Source organism: Dendropsophus ebraccatus, chromosome 15 (genome assembly GCF_027789765.1).
Source record: "Dendropsophus ebraccatus isolate aDenEbr1 chromosome 15, aDenEbr1.pat, whole genome shotgun sequence".
Classification (NCBI taxonomy): Eukaryota; Metazoa; Chordata; class Amphibia; order Anura; family Hylidae; genus Dendropsophus; species Dendropsophus ebraccatus.
The window spans coordinates 68,557,136-68,579,863 of NC_091468.1; the positions used below are offsets into that span (position 1 = coordinate 68,557,136).

A 22,728-nucleotide genomic window follows, 5' to 3' on the forward strand; every position below is an offset into this window, starting at 1 on the left:
GTCCTCAAGCACCATCCCGACCCCCAAGAAGTGACAGTGTGTCGGCTCCATTCCCTGCCTGCACCTCCCACCCACACATCCCCTGACATTCTCTTGGTGCAGCTGGTCTGGTTACAGGATTAATGGGGCCCATACAGTTTCCTGCCAGTCATGCTCACATGGGTGACAACCATGCAACGTCTTTTCTGGCTGTCTGATTGAGATTTTTTTGGATGGCCACCATTTGGCACCAATAAAACGCTATGATCACTCCAAGAGAGGCATTACAGAGCTGGCCCAACACCCGTGACTGGACAGACGGGCCCAAATGACGATTCAGTATAAGGGTACTTTTACACGGAACAATAATCAGCCGAATCGGCACTATCCGGCCAATTGTCGTTCCGTGTAATAAATACAGCGATCAGCCGATGACAATGATCATCGGCTGATCGTTGAAAAAGGTTTGGACCTATAATTGTCAGGAACCGACTGCGCACCACTATGTGTAATAGCAGTGTGTGGCCGTTGGCCAATTTGCAAAGTAAATACATTATCTATTTATGGTCCAGGGCTCCTCTTGCGGTCCGCTTCTCCCCGGGTCCCGCGCGCTCCAGCTTCAGAGCGGCCTGTCTTAGCTCACAGGCCGCTCAGCCAATCACTGTCTGGGACCGCCGCGGCCAGTGATTGGCTGAGCGGTCTGTCAGCTGAGACAGGCCGCTCTGAAGCTGGAGCGCGCGGGACACGGGGAGAAGCGGACCGCAAGAGGAGCCCTGGACCATGGAGAGGTAATGTATAGAGTTTAGCAAGGGCTGCAAGGACATTAGTAGCGATGTCCATGCAGCCCTTGTTAAACAATTATCGGGCCGTGTAATAGGCCCAGTAAATGAGCGCCGATCTAGCAGATCGGCACTCATTTACAGTTATTGTCGGGCCCCCATCGGCCCGTGTAATACCACCCTAACTTGTAACTTGTTTATTAAAATTCCTGATCATTCTGTGATAAGGAGTCCAGTGGGCGGTGTCACTCAATGGACTGGACTCTTTAGCATTGAAATATTAGAGATTTCAATCAACAAATTGCAAGTTATACAGAATAATTTCCGATGAAGATATATATCAATCTGCTCAGCTCCTCCTGCTCTATAACATCATGCCAAAAGCTTAGGTAGCATTTTCACGGTGAACAAGGCTATATGCCGAAACGCGTCAACATGAGCACACTTTCCCTCACTGCAGTAATATACAGAAGATGGATGTATTAGAGAGTGGCTGTGCCCTGTGGAATGCAGGACATTGTCTTAGTGTGAGATCTCGCATTGTTTTATGATGCATTGTTAACCTTTAACATAGGTATTTTATGATTCTGCCTAAACAGGATGCTTGATAGCCGTGTGGTTTGTATTGGAGGAAGCCATGGCATGAAAACAAATACTTGTATGTAGAATTCTTAAAAGAAAATTCCCATAATACGATCACAAGGAATAACAGATATTTACCTGATGACATTGGAGAGACGGACAATACCGACTGTTTAGGGAACCGATTCCCTTAGGCTACGTTCTTTCTCTGTTTGCTGTAGTTTGTGTATATAATATATTATACTCGTGGTCCAAGCTTGTAGTTTTATGCTGGGACATCTGCATTGCTCACCATGTTCCATCATCATATCTTGTGTTGTATATGTATGTGTTTATGCATGTTGCCAATATTTATGATTAGCTTGATATTGGGGCTATGTTCACACACAGTAAAAAAAAATAAAAAATAAAAAATACAACAGTAAAATAGGTATAAGGCCATGATCACACACAGTAAAAAATAAAATAAAAAATACAGCAGTAAAATAGGTATAAGGCCATGTTCACACGCAGTAAAAAACAAAACAAAAACAAAACAACAGTAATATAGGTATAAGGCCATGTTCACACACAGTAAAAAAAACAAAAACACAACAGTAATATAGGTATATGGCCATGTTCACACACAGTAAAAGAAAAACAACAGCAAAATACAACAGTAAAATAGGTATAAGGCCATGTTCACACACAGTAAAAAAAAACTAAAACAAACAAAATACAACAGTAAAATAGGTATAAAGCTATGTTCAGACGCCGTAAGATAACGGCCACCATTTTAATTTTAAAAAACGGGCATTATTTTCAGTGAATAATGATTTCCATTGAAGTCTAGGAAAACAACGGCTGTGGGTTCACACAGTGTATAAAATAACGTTCACTGTTAGCAGTGGCCGTCAAATTAATGTTCATGTCATTAATTTGCGGCCATAATGGAGCAAACAGCGGCCGTTATTTTACATTGTTCACAAATTGATTTTTTTCACTATATTGATTGGGACTTTAAAATAGCCACAGCCAAAAGGGCGTGAAAAGGCGTCCATGGCGAACATGAAGTTGTAAAATGTACCAGCCATCGTCATTGCAATAACGGCTGCCAAAGTGTGTTAAACGACGGCTGTTATTTGATGCTCAATATAACGTACATGGTTTTGAGTATCAAACAACGGCCATTGAAAAACATTGTGAGAACATAGCCTTAGGCTAGACAACCTGACACTGGTGTGTTGATGGGAGGGACCATCCCTCGGATTTGGACCATCCCTAGTTGCTATGCATCCATTAAAGGGCCGGTATCCATGTGGCAAAGAATACTGACAAGCCATAGTACAGGCCTTATTATGGGGATAATCCTAGGCATAGTTGCAGGACCACAAGTATGAACAGCATTTCTGATGTGTGAATACGGCCTTAGGATTTTATTAGCGGGAACAAATCATGAGGATTTATGGTTCTGAGTGACAATAATGTTTATAGGAATGTTTTATTCCTCCCCGTGCTGTATGCAAATCAGCAGCAACTAGTCATGTGGGCGGCGTCTCTCCCTCAACTAGTCATAACTGCCAGGCTATAACCACTCCCCTCTGCTCTGTAACCCCGCCTCTCTGGGTGTGATTAAAGCCTGGATCTGTGACTAGTTGAGGAAGAGATGCCGCCCACATGACTACACTTTCAGGGAGACGAAGGCAATGCCGAACCAGCAATTTATACAACAGAAAAATTCTTCATATAATCATTATTGTAACTTGGAACCGTAAATCCTCATCATTGGTTCCTTGTTTGTTTGTTTTTTTTATTATCCACAGTAGGAAACCGGCAACAGAATCAAGATTTGGTGCGGATTAGTCGCTCTGGATTAACATGGTTAGGCTATGTTTCCGCATTGACTTATGTATGGTTGTTATTTTACAATGTGGGCCATCAATAATATTCGTGATGATTATTAACGGACATCGTTATCAAACAACGGACGATATCTTGCCTTAAAAAAGCCATTGTGGGAACATAGCCTCAGGCTATGTTCACACAACGTATATTTTCGTAAAAGTACTGCCGTTGTTGCCGGGATCTCTCGCGGCGCCGTACAAAACTGACATGTCAGTTTTCTGCAGCCGCTATTCACTGTCAGAGCACACTATAGAGCGAGCGGCTCCGGCTGCATGCTCCATAGTGTGCTGTGGGGAGTTCTGATGCAGATGCGCACAGATGCGGCCGAAAAAGATCATCTGGCCGGTACTGCAATACCGGCTGGGAGGATCTTTTCAGAGACCGCCGTTCCGTGACCCAGCCAGGTCACGGAACGGCCGGTTTCTTACGTTGTGTGAACATGGCCTTATACTGCAGATTCCACTTGGGAGACATATCCAGCACTCATATAGGTTATTACAATGTCCCATACTGTTACTACATTAGTCACTTCTATCAGTAGGAGCATGAGGAGCCTCCCCGCTGCCAGGTGCAGTATGCGGGCTGCCGTCATGACAAACATCCCGTGTTCTGTACAAATATGGGAAGCCATATATCTTTTAGGACTTACTAATAGCTTAGAGGTCAGTGTCACAGAATCCTCATCCCACACACAGTTATTGTTATATACAGATTATTTACCTGGCAATGACACTATATATTTTGCACTGTACGTATATAGTTACATTTATTGGAGCAATCTGTATAGTGGATTATATATATGGGTTATTGAGAAGGAAAAAAACCACCTCTGCTTTGTGTCCGTGTTGGGGAGTCTATTGGAGATCTATGTCTTGCTTGGGTATGTCACCTTATGTATTGTCACCTGTGATTAAAGAGGTACACTGCGAATGTTTTTTTCTTTTCAAATCAACCGGTGTTAGAAAGTTATCCAGATTTGTAATTTACTTCTATTTAAAAATCTTCCAGTACTTATCAGCTTCTGTATGTCCTGCAGGAAGTGGTATAGTTTTCCAGTCTGACACAGTGCTCTCTGCTGCCACCTCTGTCCATGTCAGGAACTGTCCAGAGCAGGAGAGGTTTTCTATGGGGATTTGCTGCAGAATACACCACTTCCTGAAGGACATACAGCAGCTGATAGGTACTGGTAGACTTGCAATTTTTCAATAGAACTCAATTTTAAAAGTAGCAGAAAAATATGTAAGAAATGGGTACTTGGATTAACCAGCGATATCCCTAAATACTCTCCACAGAGGCAGAGCTTGAGAAAAATTAAATATATTTACATGTTGAATAAAAAAATGTCTTTTTCTGAAGCTACATCTCTGTGGAGAGTCTTTGGGGATAGCGCTGGTAATCCAAGTACCCTTTTTGACATATATGTTCTTGCTACTGAGCTACACTAGACCAAGGGATCACATGACCCCCTGTACCTCCTGCGGACCAGCTAGGGGTGATATGCATAAAGCCCAAGGGGCAAATAGGGGAGTAATTACATATCTCTCTCCAAAGGTAATACCAAGGCGCCTGGGCCTGCTGTCTCTCTTTTTCTTTCTCAAGTTTTCAAAACTATATAACTTTCTGAAACCAGTTGATTTAAAAGAAAAATCTAATTTCCGGGGTACCCCTTTAAATTGAATCTGTAGCCCCCCCCCCAAAAAACCCACAAAACACTGATACCATAGTGTTGCCGCGGTCATTCCACCTGTGATTCTGGTGCCCTCGATTTGATACAACAGATCTTTTATTCTGGAGAAGCAGTGTCAATGAGGCGGGGCCTAGAGGGTCAGTTTTTTCTTGCTGCTCGCCCTGCCTGCTCCTGGGGTGAAGCTAATAAAAGAAGGGCAGGCAGCAAGGAGACACTGCACAAAATGACCAGGGTGGAGTATAATACAGATGTTATTATAGTATACAGACTGCTGCCTGATGAAGATGAATAGCACTTTTTTAGTGACTTTTGCCGAAGCCTGGCATAACCTGCCTAAATGATGTGGACCACAGACTTTTCCTCTCTACAATCGATCATTCTTATGCTGCGTTTACACGGAACGATTATCGTGCGAATTTGCGCGATAACGATCGAATTCGAACAATAATCGTACGTGTAAACGCAGCGAACGATCAAACGACGAGCGAGAAATCCTTCATTTTGATCTTTGAACATGTTCTAAAAGCGTCGTTGATCGTTCGCAAAAAATTCGCAGATCGTTCCGTGTGAACAGTCGTTCGCCGATTTAACCAATGTGTGAGATAGGCTTAAGCAATCGCAAAACGAATTTTGCGTACGATATATATCGTACCGTCTAAACGCTGATCGTTATGAAAAAAAAAAACGTTACTCCAACATCGTTAATCATACGATCGGGCGAATTACTGTTTCGTGTAAACGCAGCATTAAAGCGAATGAACCAGCAGGTACATCGCTTTAAGATGAACATATACAGCTGGGTAAACACAAGATATATTTTGTTACCAAATAGGACCAAACAATGACACATACTGTATAGCCAGCCTGGCTTAGGGTTCTTTCACATTACAAGATTGGTTGTCAGCTGCAAATAAGCAGCGATCAGTGAGATCAATGCTCATGTGCAGTGTATGTACAAGGCACAACGAATCGAGCATCTTTCGTGCAGACATGGAAACTGACAGCACTCATATGTATACATGTAAATGTGCATACTTACCTTCTGCGCGGCTTGTAATCTGGCATTCTACTGGCTCACTCGTCCTGTATCTTCAGGCCCTCCCTCTTCAATCTGTCAATCATTCTGGAGGAGTGAAGATACAGCAGTGGCCGAAAAATGGGAAAGCTGGATCACAAGCAGCACGGAAGGTAAGTATGCACCAAAGGTATGATCTGGAACCTGACAACATGTATATATACTGTACATATCCTAAACCCCAATGTATACATCTGTGCTGTCAGTATCCATAGCTGCACGAATGATACAGGGATCGTTCATACAACCCGACTACTCGATTAGTCGTGTCGTAGTGTTCATACTGTTCATACGGATTTTGATTCACAAAAATTTGTGTTTCTGGCTTTTATTCTTCCAATAGACTTCTTGGACTTTTTTGCAGTTCCAAATGTTCTAATTTTTCATGTAATTTTGCATCAATGGCTGAAAAGCAAAGACTTGTGAGTGCGGTTATGTCACATATATGTCCCCTGTATGGTGGTTGCTCTAAATATCCAGTGTCTGCATGCACTGAGCTGCTGCAACATAATGGGTAATCCGATATCATGTATAATTAGATAGACATTAGTGTTATGTGCAGTTATACCTAATATACCAGTCTGTGTATGTCCATCATGGGGGTATAACGATATACAGCTCTATGGAACCAAACCAAAAATTACAGAGTATCAGAAGATCATCCAGGGATCATCATCCATAGCTGTCTGTAACCAATACAATACACACGGGATAAAGTGCTCACAGGATGTAATATAGACATGCTTTTAAAATTATACTGCTACACTGCTACACTATACTGCTATAGTATAATAGTAAGGTGACAGTACATCCAATACAGGGCGGCTTGTTATATAGGGGGCTGTGTAGAATACTTATCTGCCTGATGTGTTATTAGCAGAATATGGATGGCTGTGTTTGCTTGTTACCTAGGGTAGAGACTCTTCTAGCCTGCAGTGGTGCCGGAGATTGGATATAATTCAATAGAAATGGATGGGGACTGAAGACCCATAGAGCTGTCATACCTAGTACAGGAGACCAAGGTGTAATAGTAGGGTTAAATCATCCTGCCAGACTGGTCTAGAACCTTAGTATTATTATTATTATTATTATTATTTTATTTTTTTAATGTAATAAAAATATTAAAAGCAAATATTAGAAGTTAAAAACAATCCATATTTCCATCTATCATGAAAAATAAACAGAATGGGGCTCATTTACTAACCTGTTCCTGGAAGCAGATTGTTGGTTTTTTTGTGTCCACTTTTAATGGACCGACACATTTACTAAAGGTGTGCGACATAATGTGTCCAAGAACGTGACAAACACATCATTTTTGTCCAAAAACCCAACAAGTGGGCGTCTTATCGGCGTGTCCTTTAAAACCTGCCACAGCCAACAGATTTACTGAGCAAAAAGGCTTTTTTTATGGGTTCTATATTCTAAAAACCAACCACTTCTAGTGTCACGAGATGGTCGGGTATTAGTTTTGGCCTGTGGAAAATCTTCCAGATTTACAATAAAAACATTAACAAATTTAGCGCAAAAAAGAACCAGACAGAAACGACAGCGTAACGGCTTAAAATTGAAGCATTGTTAGAAAATGAGGCCCAATATCTGTAAAATAGTCTGAACTATTAAAATATTGCCTTGTTTTTCATGCATGATGAGATTATATTATGTTTTTTGTCGCCTTGCCTCCCTAAAAATGAAATCATATGTTCTCCAAACTAGCTCCCGTAAAAACCACAGCGTGCATTACAACAGTTTATTTATAGGAAAATAAAAACACAGTTATTAGATTTAAAATGTGGAGACACAAAGACACAAATTTCCTTACAGTTATTGTGTCATTCCATCTCACTTCAATTTTCTTTTAAAGTTTTAAGTACATTTAAATAAAGGCACAAAAATAAAATACAACTCATCCTGGGGAAAAAAACAACAAAAACTTAGAATATGTTGAAAAAAAACAAACTAAACAAAAACAACAACAACAAACCTTATGGCTCTTAGAAAGTTGGGATGAAAAAACTAAATTGCTGTTGCCAAAAGTCGCTGTGCTAAGAAGGGGTTAATACCGGCTTGTTGTTCTATAAGATAATTTTTTTGGTTTTCAGCCCATTTGTGTGCGCTCTATGGACACGTATACTGTGCGCTAATTTTAGGGGAACAATTTACCTTCAATCTTTGCTGTTCAGCTGCAGGAAAGGGCCGGGCTGGGAAATGGCTCTATATTTGGTGAGCAGATATCGGCCGCACATATAGATACAAGCACTTCACTAATCAATTTCCTGTTTGGAAAATAAACATTGCTTTACTGCTGCTTTATCCGTCTGTATTACATGTAGCGTCTTTGTAGCGAGATAATTTAACATCCCGAGTAATTTCCATCCACTTATCTTTTTACTTGTTTGCTTTTTAACCTTTTTTTCTACCTTTTATTTTTTTATTTTTAACATCACGCTGTTCTGCTAATAGATGCAATTTGTTATCAGGATTGGAACGTTCCATCCAAACATAGAAGAAAATAGTTCAAAGCAAACGAAGCCGTATAGTGTCTTTTATAACTTTATTAGAATTAAAGGGAAACTAACAGCAGGTTTGTGCCTACAACCTAGTTCCCAGTAGGTGCTGAACTCCTCTTACCGTCGCCGCTGTTTTTGTGATAGTCAATACTATAAAAATATGTAAATTTGCTCATGAGGAGCACTAGGGGCGGCCCTCAGCCCCCCAGAGCACTATTGAGCCCGCCGCCTGCGTATGATGCTCACGCCTACTGATGTATATGCAGACGGCTGGAATATGCGTCAGAGCAAGGCGAGAGCATTGATGGCAGGCGGCGGGCTGACGGTAAGGGCCCTATTCCACGGGACGATTATCATTCAGATTATCGTTAAGTCGTTCGAATCGAAACGATAATCGTTAATTTGAATAGCAGTTAACTATTAACGATCGATCGAGAAATCATTGATCGTTTAATAAGACCTGGACCTATTTTTATCGTTGCTTGTTCGCAAATTGTTCGCATTGAATAAGACGTCGTTCGGTCGTTCGCAGTAGTGACGAATGCAATAACGACAACAAGACGACTGCAAGAACGATCATAAGTAACAATTAACGTTCCATGTAAATGGGTTAACGATTTCAAGTCTTTTGCAATAGCGGTCGTTTGGATCGTTTATCGTTAACGATTATGCGAACGATAATCGTCCCATGGAATAGGGCCCTAAGAGAAGTTCAACGGCTACCAGGATCTACCAGGATCTACCAGCAGGGTTGTATGCACAAACCTGCTAATAGTTTCCCTTTAGGCTATGTTCACATAACATATTTTTGTTTCAATGAAAACAACGTCCATTCTTGTCATAGAAAAATGTGTTGCATTGAAGTCAATGCAAAAAGTGGCCATTGTACAACGACCATTGTTTGCTACAGTTGTAGAAATAATTAACATGACCATTATTTCCGTCCGTTGCGCATTGATTACAATGCAACTTTCACTACAAAAAGTTTGTTGAATATGGTATTCAAAGCGCACACCAGAAATTTACTCTGGACTGGAGCAGGGGTAGATTTCTGCAGGTTTACTCCTGTTTGCGGTCATAAACCATGATAAATTAGATGAGGAAACGGGTCACATCTCCTCCCCACCATCGCACGGACAAATTTTGGGTTTCGTTCTCATGCATTAGTAGGTGTTTTAGGGTTATTCCAGTGCTTCCCAACCTTTTCCACCTCGGGGCACCAATTGAAAAAAAAAAATTACCTCGGGGCACCCCTACTAAATGATGTTCAACAAAATATGAAAACCGTCATTCATTGACTCACAGGTGACGTCTTCTTCAATCTGAGGCGTCACTTTCCATTTCCTCTCCATCCGGCCCAGGCCTCCATGATGATTTCTTGCAGCTACTTTTCATCACTTCAGAACCTGCGAGACAAACATGTTAAGCTCCGCACATTTCTAGCAACTTCTTTCCCTTTCTCCCTCCTATAGGCTCCCATATAGTAGTAACTGCAGTAAAGCAAGTAGGAATGTGGGCTGACCCTGTAAGTAAAATCCCCTGCTGTACCCTCATATAATGTCCCCTGACGTCCCCTCTTATACTAATAATGCCCCCTGCTGTGTACCCCATCAAACAATAATGCCCCCTCCTCTGCCCCCCCATCAAACAATAATGCCCCCTGCTCTGCCCCCCATCATATAATAATGCCCCCTGCTCTGCCCCCCATCATATAATAATGCCCCCTGCTCTGCCCCCCATCATATAATAATGCCCCCTGCTCTGCCCCCCATCATATAATAATGCCCCCTGCTCTGCCCCCCATCATATAATAATGCCCCCTGCTCTGCCCCCCATCATATAATAATGCCCCCTGCTCTGCCCCCCATCATATAATAATGCCCCCTGCTCTGCCCCCCATCATATAATAATGCCCCCTGCTCTGCCCCCCATCATATAATAATGCCCCCTGCTCTGCCCCCCATCATATAATAATGCCCCCTGCTCTGCCCCCATCATATAATAATGCCCCTGCTCTGCCCCCCATCATATAATAATGCCCCTGCTCTGCCCCCCCATCAAATAATAATAATGCCCCCTGCTCGGCCCACATCAAATAATAATGCCCCCTGCTCTGCCCCATCACATAATAATGCTCCCTGCTCTGTCCCCCAACACATAATAATGCCCCCTGCTCTGTCCCCCATCACATAATAATGCCCCCTGCTCTGTCCCCCAACACATAATAATGCCCCCTGCTCTGCCCCCATCACATAATAATAATGCCCCCTGCTCTGCCCACCATCACATATTAATGCCCCATGCTCTGCCCCCCATCACATTATAATGCCCCCTTCTCTGTCCCCCATCACATAATAATGCCCCCTGCTCTGTCCACCATCACATAATAATGCCCCCTGCTCTGCCCCCCATCACATAATAATGCCCCCTGCTCTGCCCCCCAACACATAATAATGCCCCCTGCTCTGCCCCCCATCACATAATAATGCCCCCTGCTCTGTCCACCGTCAAATAATATTGCCCCCTGCTCTTCCCCTAGTAATTATATTCCCCGTGATTTGCCCCCACCTAATGTGCACCAATAGTTAAAAAAACAAACATCCTACTCACCTAATCCTAAGAGCAGCTCTCCTCCTCCTCTTCTGGCTCCATCTTGCGAGCCGCGGGGACAGGACCTCCGGCAGGCGTGATGTCATATCATCACGCCTGCCGGAGAGGTCCCGACATCCCATAGGCTGCTGGCATGAAGTGCCGGCGGCCTAAGGGAGTGAATGTAGGAGCAGGAGACACTTCCTGCTCCTACATTATGCTCACTTTAATGTTGGGGCGGAACATGAAAGTGATCCGTGCATCCCGAGAAGCTACTCGGCCGCAGCTTCTCGGGATGCTTAAAGTGACAGTGCACATTTCCCACCGGGATCCCGCGGCACCCCTGGCGGGTTCTCACGGCGCCCCAGTGTGCCGCAGCACCCCGGTTGGGAAACGCTGGGTTATTCTCATCAACATAGTTAAACTTGGAGAGCACATAAAGTTAAAGATTATTGCCAATACAATTATTTATCAACCTTGTCTCCTTCTCCTGATATGCCGCCATTTCCCTCCCATTGTTGACAGCTTGTTGTCTAGGTTATAGACCACCGCTCTGCTCTAAAAGCAGTAACACCCCAAGATATCTGCAATATAGCACAATAGCAAAAAGAAGCATCTTCCATAGTTACATAGTTTATACGGTTGAATAAAGACGCATGTCCATCAAGTTCAATCTTCCGATAATTAAATATATTTTAAGACTCTTGTGAATATCCGTAGGCTTAGATATCGATGAAATAAGGTCAAAAGGAACGAATATGTCATTCATCAGAGCAACCTGGAACCCCCACATAATGAGATCACCCTCCACGGCAAAGGTCAAAAGTTAATTTTGTTTATTATTTTACCATTGAGAGACGATTAATCTTTATCTAGAGATATCTTCGTTGGGCCGGTCACAATTGAATGTATACCAAAAGGAGACACGAAGCGGCTATTGTTGGAGGGAAGCATCTGGCAATAGAACCTATAATAAGACTGACAGCAGAATGCTCCTGTGTTCTCATGTCTGTACACACATAGCTCCAAACCACAATAGACCGCAATCTAAAAATAGCAAAAATAGAAAAAAATTCCTATTAAGATGCCTTTCCCACCCTTTCTTGAGGTTGAAAGCTCAAAACATTCTTGTAGACAATGACAGTGATTTTATTGTATGATATATATATATATATATATATATATATATATATATATATATGTGTGTGTATATATAAAGATATATTATTTTTAAATGTACAACAGAAAAATAAAGAACAAAGGTGGGCACTCAAGGGACTCTCAGCCTTTCTACAGTATATGGCTGGGTTCACACAGTATATTTCAGTCAGTATTGTGGTTTTCATATTGCAACCAAAACCAGGAGTGGATTAATGTTCACACAGTGATGTAATTGAGTGGATGGCCGCCGTTTAATGGCTAATATTTGCTGTTATTTTAAAACAACGGCCGTTATATTGAAATAATGGCCGTTATTTACTGTTATATGGTGGCCATCCACTCAATTTCAACATTGTGTGAACAGATCCTTTCTGTGTTTTCAATCCACTCCTGGTTCAGGTTGCAATATGAGGACGACAATACAGACTGAAATATACTGTGTGTAAACCCTTAGGGTACGTTCACACGTACCGGATCCGCAGTGGATCCCTGCCCAGTAAACTCTATGGGCAGACAAACTCGCAGCAGGATGCACAACCTGCTGCGAGTTTTCCGCAGCCCACCCCGTTAACCCCCCGGCTACCAGAGCCTATACTTCACCTGGTCCCCGCTGCGGCACACTGATTGGCCAAGCGGGACGTCCCGAAGCAACCCGGAGCGGGTATAGGCTCCGGTGGCGGGGAGTTAACAGGACGCGCATCCTGCTGTGAGTTTGTCTGCCCATAGAGTTTACTGGGCTCAGATCCGCAGCGGGTCTCGCTGAGAATTCGCGAGAAATCCGCTGCAGTACGTACCCTAAAAGGGGTATTCTCCTCAACATAGTTAAACTTGTAGAGCACTTTAAGTTACACATTCTTGCAGATACCAGGTGGTAAATTGGACCATACAAGTTTTGATCTCCTGAGTTGAGCAAACTTTGAGCTTGTTCTTCTGAAGCTGAGCTGCAGTTGGATGCAGGCAGGACGCCCTAGAGCTGATCAGTGGAGACTCTGGATTGAGTACTTCATTGAAATTTTTTCACTGATCTCCTTGAGTTCAGTGATTACTGTGTTTTGTTGGTTGATTCATCATTGCCCCAAGTAGCCAGAATCCTGCTCCGCACTGATGAGGGGCAAATATCCTGAAACGGCTGTCTGTGGATGGATGCCTGCCTTGGCAAGCCCTTGTCATGATTGCAATACGTCTGCATAATCGTTAACGATTAACAATCTCAAACGACCGCTATTGCGAAAGACCTGAAAACGTTCAGTCATTTCCATGGAACGATAATCGTTACTTATGATCGTAATTGCGATCGTTTTTTCTTCGCTATTTATTCGCTATTGCGTTTGTATCTATTGCGAACGACCGAACGATGTCTTATTCAATGCGAACGATTTGCGAACGTTTTGCGAACGAGCAACGATAAAAATAGGTCCAGGTCTTATAAAGCGATCAACGATTTCTCGTTCGGCCGTTAATCGTTAACTGCATTTCAAACGAACGATAATCGTTAAGATTCAAACGAATTAACGATAATCTGAACGATAATCGTCCGGTGGAATAAGGCCCTTAAGCCCCTATTCCACGAGTCGTCCGAGGAGCAAATGAGCGCTCTCAGCGCTCGTTTGCTCCTCGTTCCCCGCTCGCTGCCGCCGCTATTCAACGCGGCAGCAGCGAGCGGGTGAGTGCGGGGGGGGGGGGAGGGCTGCACGGGGGATCGCTAGATCATCCGGGCAGCCCATAGGATACAGCAGCGTCTGCTGCCGACGCTCCTATTCAATGGAGCGCCGGCAGCAGATCGCTGCTATATCAGTCGCTTGTTTTTCAACATACAGCATACATAAAACAACACGACTGTTCATCCCTTTATGACTGCCCATCAGTCCGATGTCTTCTGCTGTCGTGCCAGTACGATGGGCTGCTCTTAAATGATTTCCAGATGTTTCCAAGTGACGCCATCTGAGAATGTGAAACCCTGGTGCAGTTAGAGCGGAGAACCCTGGGGCTGTTTATTCCGTGAGCCCTTATAGCAGCATGTGTCATAGTGACAGATAGTATAACACGTTAGTACACAGGAATATGCTAATACATTGTACGTTTAATATAAAGTTATAAAATGGCCTTAATGGGATTAAAAGCAAGTTGTAGAAATATTCATAAAAAGTCATTCTTTAGCATAAAATACATTTTATTCTTTATTGCGCATCCATTACTTTAAAACAAAACACCTACACGTATTAGGCTTCCGCACAACCGTAATCGCCGTGTATAATGTTCAGATTTAGTGTGAAACATGAACATTATAAAAAAACCAAACACAAAAATGGCAAAACCACTTTTTTCATGCAAAAAAAAATTAAATAAATAAAACATATTAAAATATAAAATAATATAACTGTATCTACTATCTAATATATAAAATAACATAAATAATATATAAAATAATTTACACAGTAATTTAGTCACACCCCAAGAAGCAGTAAAATCTATTTTATAGGCATATCGATAAAAAAAAAAAAACCTGATGAACTGTACGTAAACTTTAGCTGGTCATAAGAGGTTAAACAATTTCCATATTTACTTTTAGGCTATGTTCACACCATGTACAAACAACGGCCACTGTTTTACATGTTTATCTGGCTAATACTGCATTATCGGCCGGATGAACATTATTTCAAAATCATTGAAATCCGCCCACTATATGGGTTTACCTGGAAATCAACTAACCATTGTCTTCCAGGCAGATTACGGCCGACATGACAGCCAAAAAGTGTGTGAATTGTCAATTGTTTGTGGCTGCTGTTTCCGAACAATGGACGTGAATAATTGACAGTTCAATTATTTGTTGTTTAATCCACTATGTGAACCACAGACTTTGTTCCAATTGACTTCAATGATGTTCATTTTGTTCTGACAAGAACGGTTGTCGTTTTAATCGGCGACAGCGGATGTTCTTGTCAGAAAAAATACATAGTGTGAACATAGTTTTAGATTGAAACGCTAAAATAAACCACATAGAATAGTACATAGTCTGATACAGCTTAGACTGACACTACCTTCTTTGACTAAACCTTTACAAGGGGAACTCCGATTTGAAAAGATTTTACCCTGTTCAGTCCCCACCTATAATCTAATCTTGAAGCTGCTGAAAATCCTCACTGCCTGCTCCATTCCGTCTCCTCTCCTCTTTCCTCCCCCTCCCTTCTGAGACAGAGGTCACATGATCTCTGTGGTCTTGCTACTATTGCGTTACCTCTTGTCCGTCAGGGAGAGAGTAGTATCACAGTTGTGTCCTACCAATATTTAATAAGTTATACATTGTAAGAGCAGCGCTAGGACATCAGCCTTACACATAAGCATTGATTTATTTTTTTCTGGTCTCATATCCTACTCTTCATCTCCCCTTAGAGAGTAGCACATATAAGATGTAGAGTGCGCTCTCGTAATAGGGGAATACATATTCAAGTGGTGTCATAACCACACAGTACAGACACTGTGTAAATTGCTGTGATTTTAACTCCCATATCTTTATTTTTTATACCAATAAAAGTTATTTTTTATGTTTATATTAGATAGTGTGTCAGGAATGTGCAGTAGCCTGGTGTGAACTGGGCCTGGTGTTTGCTTTTGTGTGCCACACCTGATTGTTTCTCAGCTTCCGGCAATGCAGGAGTTAAACTGAGAAGCTTCTGGACTTGATTATGCAGCTGTGTCGTCTGTGTGATTGACGGGTTTCTCTGCCTGTCTGCAACCTGGAAGATCAGAGCGCCGGTCCAATGGGGATCTGGACTGGGCTCTTGGTCAGCATAAAACAAAGCTGAGGCAGAGTCCTAGCACTGGTTTCATACCCTGATCCCATCTTTCCTGTCTTCTCCTGCGATCCCCGTCCTAACTACCTCTGCTTGCTTGATTTTGTTACCTGACCTCTTTGACTATCCGATTGTTACCTGATTTTGTACTACGCTGCCCGTTTGGTTCTGACCTTGCTTGTATGACTATGCTATATTGTGTTTGTTTGTCTGTCTAGTTCTGTGTGCACGTATCTAGTACAAGGACCGCCTTCGGGGTTGTCCACGGCCGCCTAGGGCCAATTGAGGCAAGTAGGTAGGGACAGTTGGAGGGTTCAGCATCGGGGCTCACTGTCGTGTCTTGTCCCTGCCCCCCCTGTCCTGACATAATGTACACACCTGTTACAAGTAGGGGGTAGCTTTGAGATAGAAGGAGCCCCTATGGGCTTATGGCCCTATGTGTTTTGTTAGTTGTATGTAACCCACTTTTAAGGACACTTCCGCTTGTTCTGAAGTGACCCAGTAGAAACACCAGAGCCCACCTGCTGAAAAAAAAATAATGAATGTATATTGCACAATGGCATCTACTGTTGATGTAGGTTTTAAAAGTTATAACGACAGTGACACTTTAAAGGTTTCCATCATGACCCCCCTTTCCCTTCTTTCCTCCAGACTATACACATTCAAATTCTTAAGTCTTTCCTGATGTTTTATGCCTGACATCCTTCTCCATTTTTGTAGCCGTCTTTGGACCCGTTTTACCGTATTTTATCAGTATCTCTGTGTAGGTGAGGTCTCCAGAACTGGACACAGTATCCAGATGTGGTCTCACCAGAGCTCTATACAGTGGGTAAATTTAAACAGGGCAATCTCAGTTATAATGCTAGAAGACACCTGACAGGTGATTCAAAGGGTTACATTAAAGTGACTCTGTACCCACAATCTGCCCCCCCCCCCCCCCAAACAGCTTGTACCATCAGATCTGTCCTGGGGACCGTAAAAACAATTTTTAAACTTGCAGCCCTGTGTCAAATTGGTATGGCCTAGGGTGTGTGTGTCCAAGTCTTGCACCGCCTCTCCGTCCCTCCTCCCCACCCTCCTCATCATTAGAAATGCCCTGGGCATTTTCCTATTCATCACTTGTGTGAACACTGCACATGGGCCTTATTGATCCAGCACATGTTCTGTGTTCAGACAAGTGGTGAGGAATAGGAAAAATCCTGCCCAGGGCATTCCTAATGATGAGGAGGTTGGGGAGGAGGGACGGAGAGGTGGTGCAAGGCTTGGGCACACACACTCTAGGCCACGCCAATTTGACACAGGGCTGCAAGTTTAAAAGTTGTTTTTTAGGACAATAACTGCATCACCTGCCGAACGGACCCCAGGACAGATCTTGGATTAAAAGCAGCTATCTGGGGGGTTAGATTGTGGGTACAGAGTCGCTTTGTACGTCAGCGATCCAACACTGCCAGTTTAATCACAAGTATTATGCTGTCTTTCTTCTCCCTGACTCTCCCTTCTCCCTGAATGGCGGGCTGACGGCACACTCCTGTGTATATTTTCCTATAGGAGGATGTGTGACGTCCCTTTTACTGTACTGCGACACACAACTAGTCACTACCTTTTTTTTTTTATGCCGGTTTCGGTCGCCAACAAAACTTTTTGCAAAGTTCCTAAGGAATTTCGATTTGCTCATCTCTAGTGATATTCTTTCTATTCTACACGACTAAGTTCTATATTTTCTACGCTGTCACTACCTGGAACCTAATTGAGAAGGCATGCTTTTTATTACCTTATGTAAGCTGGTTAGTAATAAGCTTAGTCCCTTCTGAGACGGCATCGTTATTTTATAATTATGTTATAAGTAATATACACTGGTCAGACCACAAAGCAAGATCAGATTTCACATTCTCCTTTTATTATAGATGAGATGAAGATTGCATAGGAATGAATAGAGATGCAGGTCACGTGCCGTACCCCCGGCTGTATTCATAACAAAATGCCGGGGGCTGATACAGGGATCCTCATGGGGTACAGAGGTTGGACCCCCCTCAATCTCTTACTTTTCCTCTATCCTGTAGATAGAGAGAAAGTTATTTTTTCCCTGACAACTTCTTTAACCCTGAAGGTTACATCTCCATTGTCATTATACGTCAGTGACCCACCAACGTCCTTCTGCTTCCACCAACAACTGGCTGTTCTAGGCCCTTCTGGGTCAACGAGAGGGCTGCTCCTGCTACCACCTTCAGCTTTGTGTCCCAGGCCTTGTGGGGTCATTCACACTGTGGCTTATGCGGCCAAACCTCTTATGGGGGCAACTGAGGGCAAAGTAAAGCTTACGCCTGGTCTTTGACCCTGTAAGGTCACTGAGACCACTCTTACCACTTACTGCCAATACTCTGGAAGGGTTTGTTCACCATGCTTTTTTGGTGTGGTTTTTGTTGTGTTTTTAATGCTTTTTTATACTTGGAACATGCAGAAATGTTTCTATTTTTCATTTTAGGCACCGCTTGAAAAGTTGCCTTGTTGACACTTCCCCCATTAAAATAAATGAGACAGAAAAAAACCCACATTTTTTATGCCTATTTTGCTGCCCCTATAGTCCCACTGTTTAGCTGCAATCGGTTAGCTGTTTTAGTGTGGTTGGTTTAAAGGAGAACTATGAGCAGGGGGGGGGGGGGGGCTGGGTGATCGCTGGATTGTCCGCGCAGCCCATAGCAGATAGCAGCGGTCTGCTGCTGCCGCTCCTATTCCACAGAGAGGCGGCAGCATATTACTGAAATCGAAGTCGGCTGTCTTTTAAACGACTGCAACAATCATCGTTCATATCGGCTGATTGTTGCTTTCTATTACACAAGATGATTATCGGCCGAATATGGACTATAATCGTTTCGTGAAATAAGGCCTTAAGTTCTGCCCGGTGCAGTTAGGAGTACTGGGGACATGGCTACCACCCCCCAGAGCACGAATCCTGGCCGGCTCGCTCCATCCATGGACCGGCCCGCTCCATTGATAATCATTGGGGGGGGGGGGGGTAGCTATATGGTGGATGTGTTTAGTCCCTGTAGGGTGCACACCCGGTACTGTGGGGTGTTGCATGATTTGTGTTTTTAAATACTTTAAATCTTTTTATGCTGTTTTTCAAATATTTTTTTTTTTCTTTTGCAAGATTTGTTGTTCTCTTTACATACAGTATGTGCCTCTTTTTCTTGTCTTCTGCATATGATTTGTATACAGCACATCTGTAGCACCCTTCTTTTTACTAGTATTATAAGTGGATGCCGCCTTTTTTTGTTTTTATTTAGTCCTTATATTTATCAGTATATAACATGATCTCTGCAAGGAAACCCATTCTGTGTGTGTAAATATAAATATATATATATATATATATATATATATATATATATATATATATATATATATATATTTTTTTTTTTTTTTTTTTTTCAAATGAACTGGTGCCAGAGATTTGTAAATTACTTCTTTTTAAAATATCTCCAGTCTTCCTGTACTTTTCAGCTGCTGTTTGTCCTGCAGGAAGTGGTGCATTCTTTCCATTCTGGAGAGAAGGAGACATTTTCTATGGGGATTTGCTCCTGCTCTGGACAGTTCCTAAAATGGACAGAGGTGGCAGCAGAGAGCACTGTGTCAGACTGGAAAGAATACACCACTTCCTGCAGGACATACAGCAGCTGATAAGTACTTGAAGACTGGATATTTTTTTTAATAGAAGTAAATTACAAATCTCTGTCACTTTCTGAGGCCAGTTGATGTGAAAGTAAAAGATTTTGGCTGGAGTTCCCCTTTAAGAGTAATCCTAAAATGCCATCAAAGTTGAAGTCAATACCTGAGAATGCAGCGGCCTAATCGTGTATTATTGAAGCGACTAATATGAGCTAGATAATAAGATCTTCTTATATGACACACTGACCATATAACTAATAACATTACCAAAGCAGAGAAAGGTCAAAACCTCTTTAGATTCCAAAGATTCAAGGTCACTAAACCGCACAATATATTTTACTTGTATTCGCCCAGATTTTATTCAGTCTTCTTGGAAATGCTATTTTTTGAACAATATTCCCAAGGTGTCCTGATGGCTCCGAATATTACTCATGCCTTAAACAATGGGGATTATAAGTGACCTCCACTGGGCTGGTGGCTGACATCACGCTATAAAATATAATCAATGTAACCTACAATCTTACTGTTCTGATGCCAAGGAAAGCAAAAATGTCTCTGAGCCGGATACTAGAGTTTAGCAAACTTCAAACACACTGTATCCATATTTCCAGGACTCTCCAGGGTTGCATCCAACTTCTCCAGCTACCTGCTAAGCAAAAGCTGCACACTCGAACCCAGGTGTGCTCAAAGTTCAATCAACTTTACTGGATACCAAATGCCAAATATTAGGGGGTAGAGTTCCCTCCCATATGGCAGTATGAATAAATTCCTGAATCAGTGCCCCATCTAGTACCCATAACTGCAATGCTATCTTCTTCAGGAAAGGTATCCATATTCTTTTTGAACTTCTTCAATGATTTAACCATCACGTGGCACAGAGTTCTATAGTCTGACTGCTTTTACAGTAAAGAATCCTTATCTATAATATTGGACACTAGGTGTCACTATTTTAAGCTCCATTGCCTGTTGTCAAGGAATAAATTTCAATAATTTTCCAAACCAACGAGAAATTGTCGTTGATTTTTTTTATGTGCTTACACCAAAATCATCGTTAGTCATTTGCTAATCGTTCAGTGTAGTTCCACATCATTGGCTTTTTTGCTGGGATCAGATGGAGTAAATGTTCTGTGTAATATGATGAACAATTTCAAGTAGCTCTTGTTTGAGATTGTTTATCATTTATCGTTAAAAACCGGCCCCTAAAAAGTGAAAGAGGGAGATTCAAAGCTCTGCTCCTATGCTGCAAATCACAGTGCAGGGAGAGAGCAACAGACATCAGACAGACATACCGAGAGGCACACTAATCCTATATACTCTGTGTATATGATTGTGATATATATAATTGAATTTTTTACAGTATAAATAAATGTATTGTTACATTGAGAGAGGGAGATTCAAAGCTCTGCTCCTATGCTGTCAATCACAGTGCAGGGAGAGAGCAACAGACATCAGATAGACACCCCGAGAGGCACACTAATCCTATATACTCTTGTACATGATTGGGATATATATTGTTTCATTATTTGACAGTATAAATAAATCTATGATTAAATTCAGAAATAGCTATTTGTATGTTTTTAATGCAATTTTTTGAGTGGTAGATAAACTGCTAAAAGCATGGAAATGGCGCAGAGGATGAAGGTGAGAAATGTACATTCATTCTCAGCACCTCGTGCACTATAGGGATGTATCAGCAGGTTAGATATGGTATATACTGGCTGCATTACATACAGAATGTATATATTTCGGGGTCAGCAGCTTCTTCTTCATTATATGACCCCCAATAGGGTAACATCAGAAACCTGAAAGAGCTATGAAATACTAATCTTGTCACATACATATTTTACTTCTCCGTGTTAATAATACTATTTTCTTCTTTCGGAACAGGTGGCATCATACTATCCTTCACAGTCTCCATTGCCATTGGGTTGATAATTGGAGGTATAATATGGATTCTTCTCACTTGCTTGTCCCGCCGACGGGCCAGTGCCGCCATTTCCCCAAGAATGACCAGCTCATCGAATCGCCGTCCTAGAACTTCTTCTCAAAACCAGGCGTTAAATCGATCTGGCTTTTATCGAAATAGTACGTGCGAACGCAGGAGCAACCTGAGCCTAGCCAGCCTAACGTTTCAGCGGCAGACCTCACAAGAGCAGCCTGATCCCTTCACAAGAAAGCCCAGCTTTAGAGCGTCCACCTTTCATCCATTCTTACAATCTCCTCCTCTTGCGGTCGAAGCTGAGAGTCAACTGGTCACTCTACCTCGTGCCAACAGCTCATCCCCGACACTTACCCCGACCAACAACTTTGGCCGTCCAGACTTTCACTGGTCTAGTAACAGCCTACGTCTTGGTCAGTCAACTCACACACCACCTCCGGCCTACGATAGTATCATTAAAGCTTTCCCGGATCCCTGACAAATTCTTGGGTTGAGCAGCTACTGAAAACCCATATCTGAAACATACAGAATACTTGCACAGAAGAACTTGCAGAGTCCATTACACTAATAGTTCAATGCAAAGGAAAGCAAAAAAGAACAAAGACCGACCACAAAAAGTTACAATCAATGTTGGGTCAATATTGACGCACTCTATAAATTGGGCAGTGTATATCTACTATGTACATTGACGCTGAATAGGTTATTTACGGATGCTTGAGGGGAGTCCTTTCTTCATATTGTTATTTCTGTATCACATGCTAAAGGTATTAAGTTTTTTTTTTTGCATTAATTTTTTTTCATGGTTCAGGTTCACATTACTTTTTTGCTATCTCTATGATGGATCTGTTTTCAAATAATTAAATTTAAAGTACAGAAAAACGTGGTCCATTTCTGTGCCGTTCCATGCTGCTCCGTTCCGGTTGCCTAGAAAAGCTGGATCCAGTCCTGGGAAACTGATTTTCCAGATTTTCCAGATTGGTGTATTATATTTTAAGGGTACAGTGTATGCACACTACGGAAATCACATGGATAACTTTTCACAGATTCCATCTCTTGACACACACCCCCCCTCACTCCAGTCTATGCGCAGGC

The 22,728-nt window shown here is 42.3% G+C and overlaps 2 protein-coding genes across 2 annotated transcripts in view; one reads left to right on the top strand and one right to left on the bottom strand.

Annotated features, from left to right (window-relative positions):
* MYCT1 (MYC target 1) overlaps positions 1-22,432 on the top strand; it is a 25,059-nt gene extending 2,627 nt beyond the window's left edge. The window contains exon 2 of the mRNA XM_069955315.1: positions 21,585-22,432. Coding sequence (XP_069811416.1) covers positions 21,585-22,114 — 530 coding nt within the window. The 3' untranslated portion in view covers positions 22,115-22,432. The remainder of the gene's footprint in view (positions 1-21,584) is intronic.
* The window catches only part of SYNE1 (spectrin repeat containing nuclear envelope protein 1), a 385,540-nt gene that overhangs the window by 347,239 nt on the left and 15,573 nt on the right, over positions 1-22,728 (bottom strand). Inside the window, exon 2 of the mRNA XM_069955314.1 lies at positions 8,147-8,259. The gene's annotated coding sequence lies outside the window, so the exon portion shown is untranslated. The remainder of the gene's footprint in view (positions 1-8,146; positions 8,260-22,728) is intronic.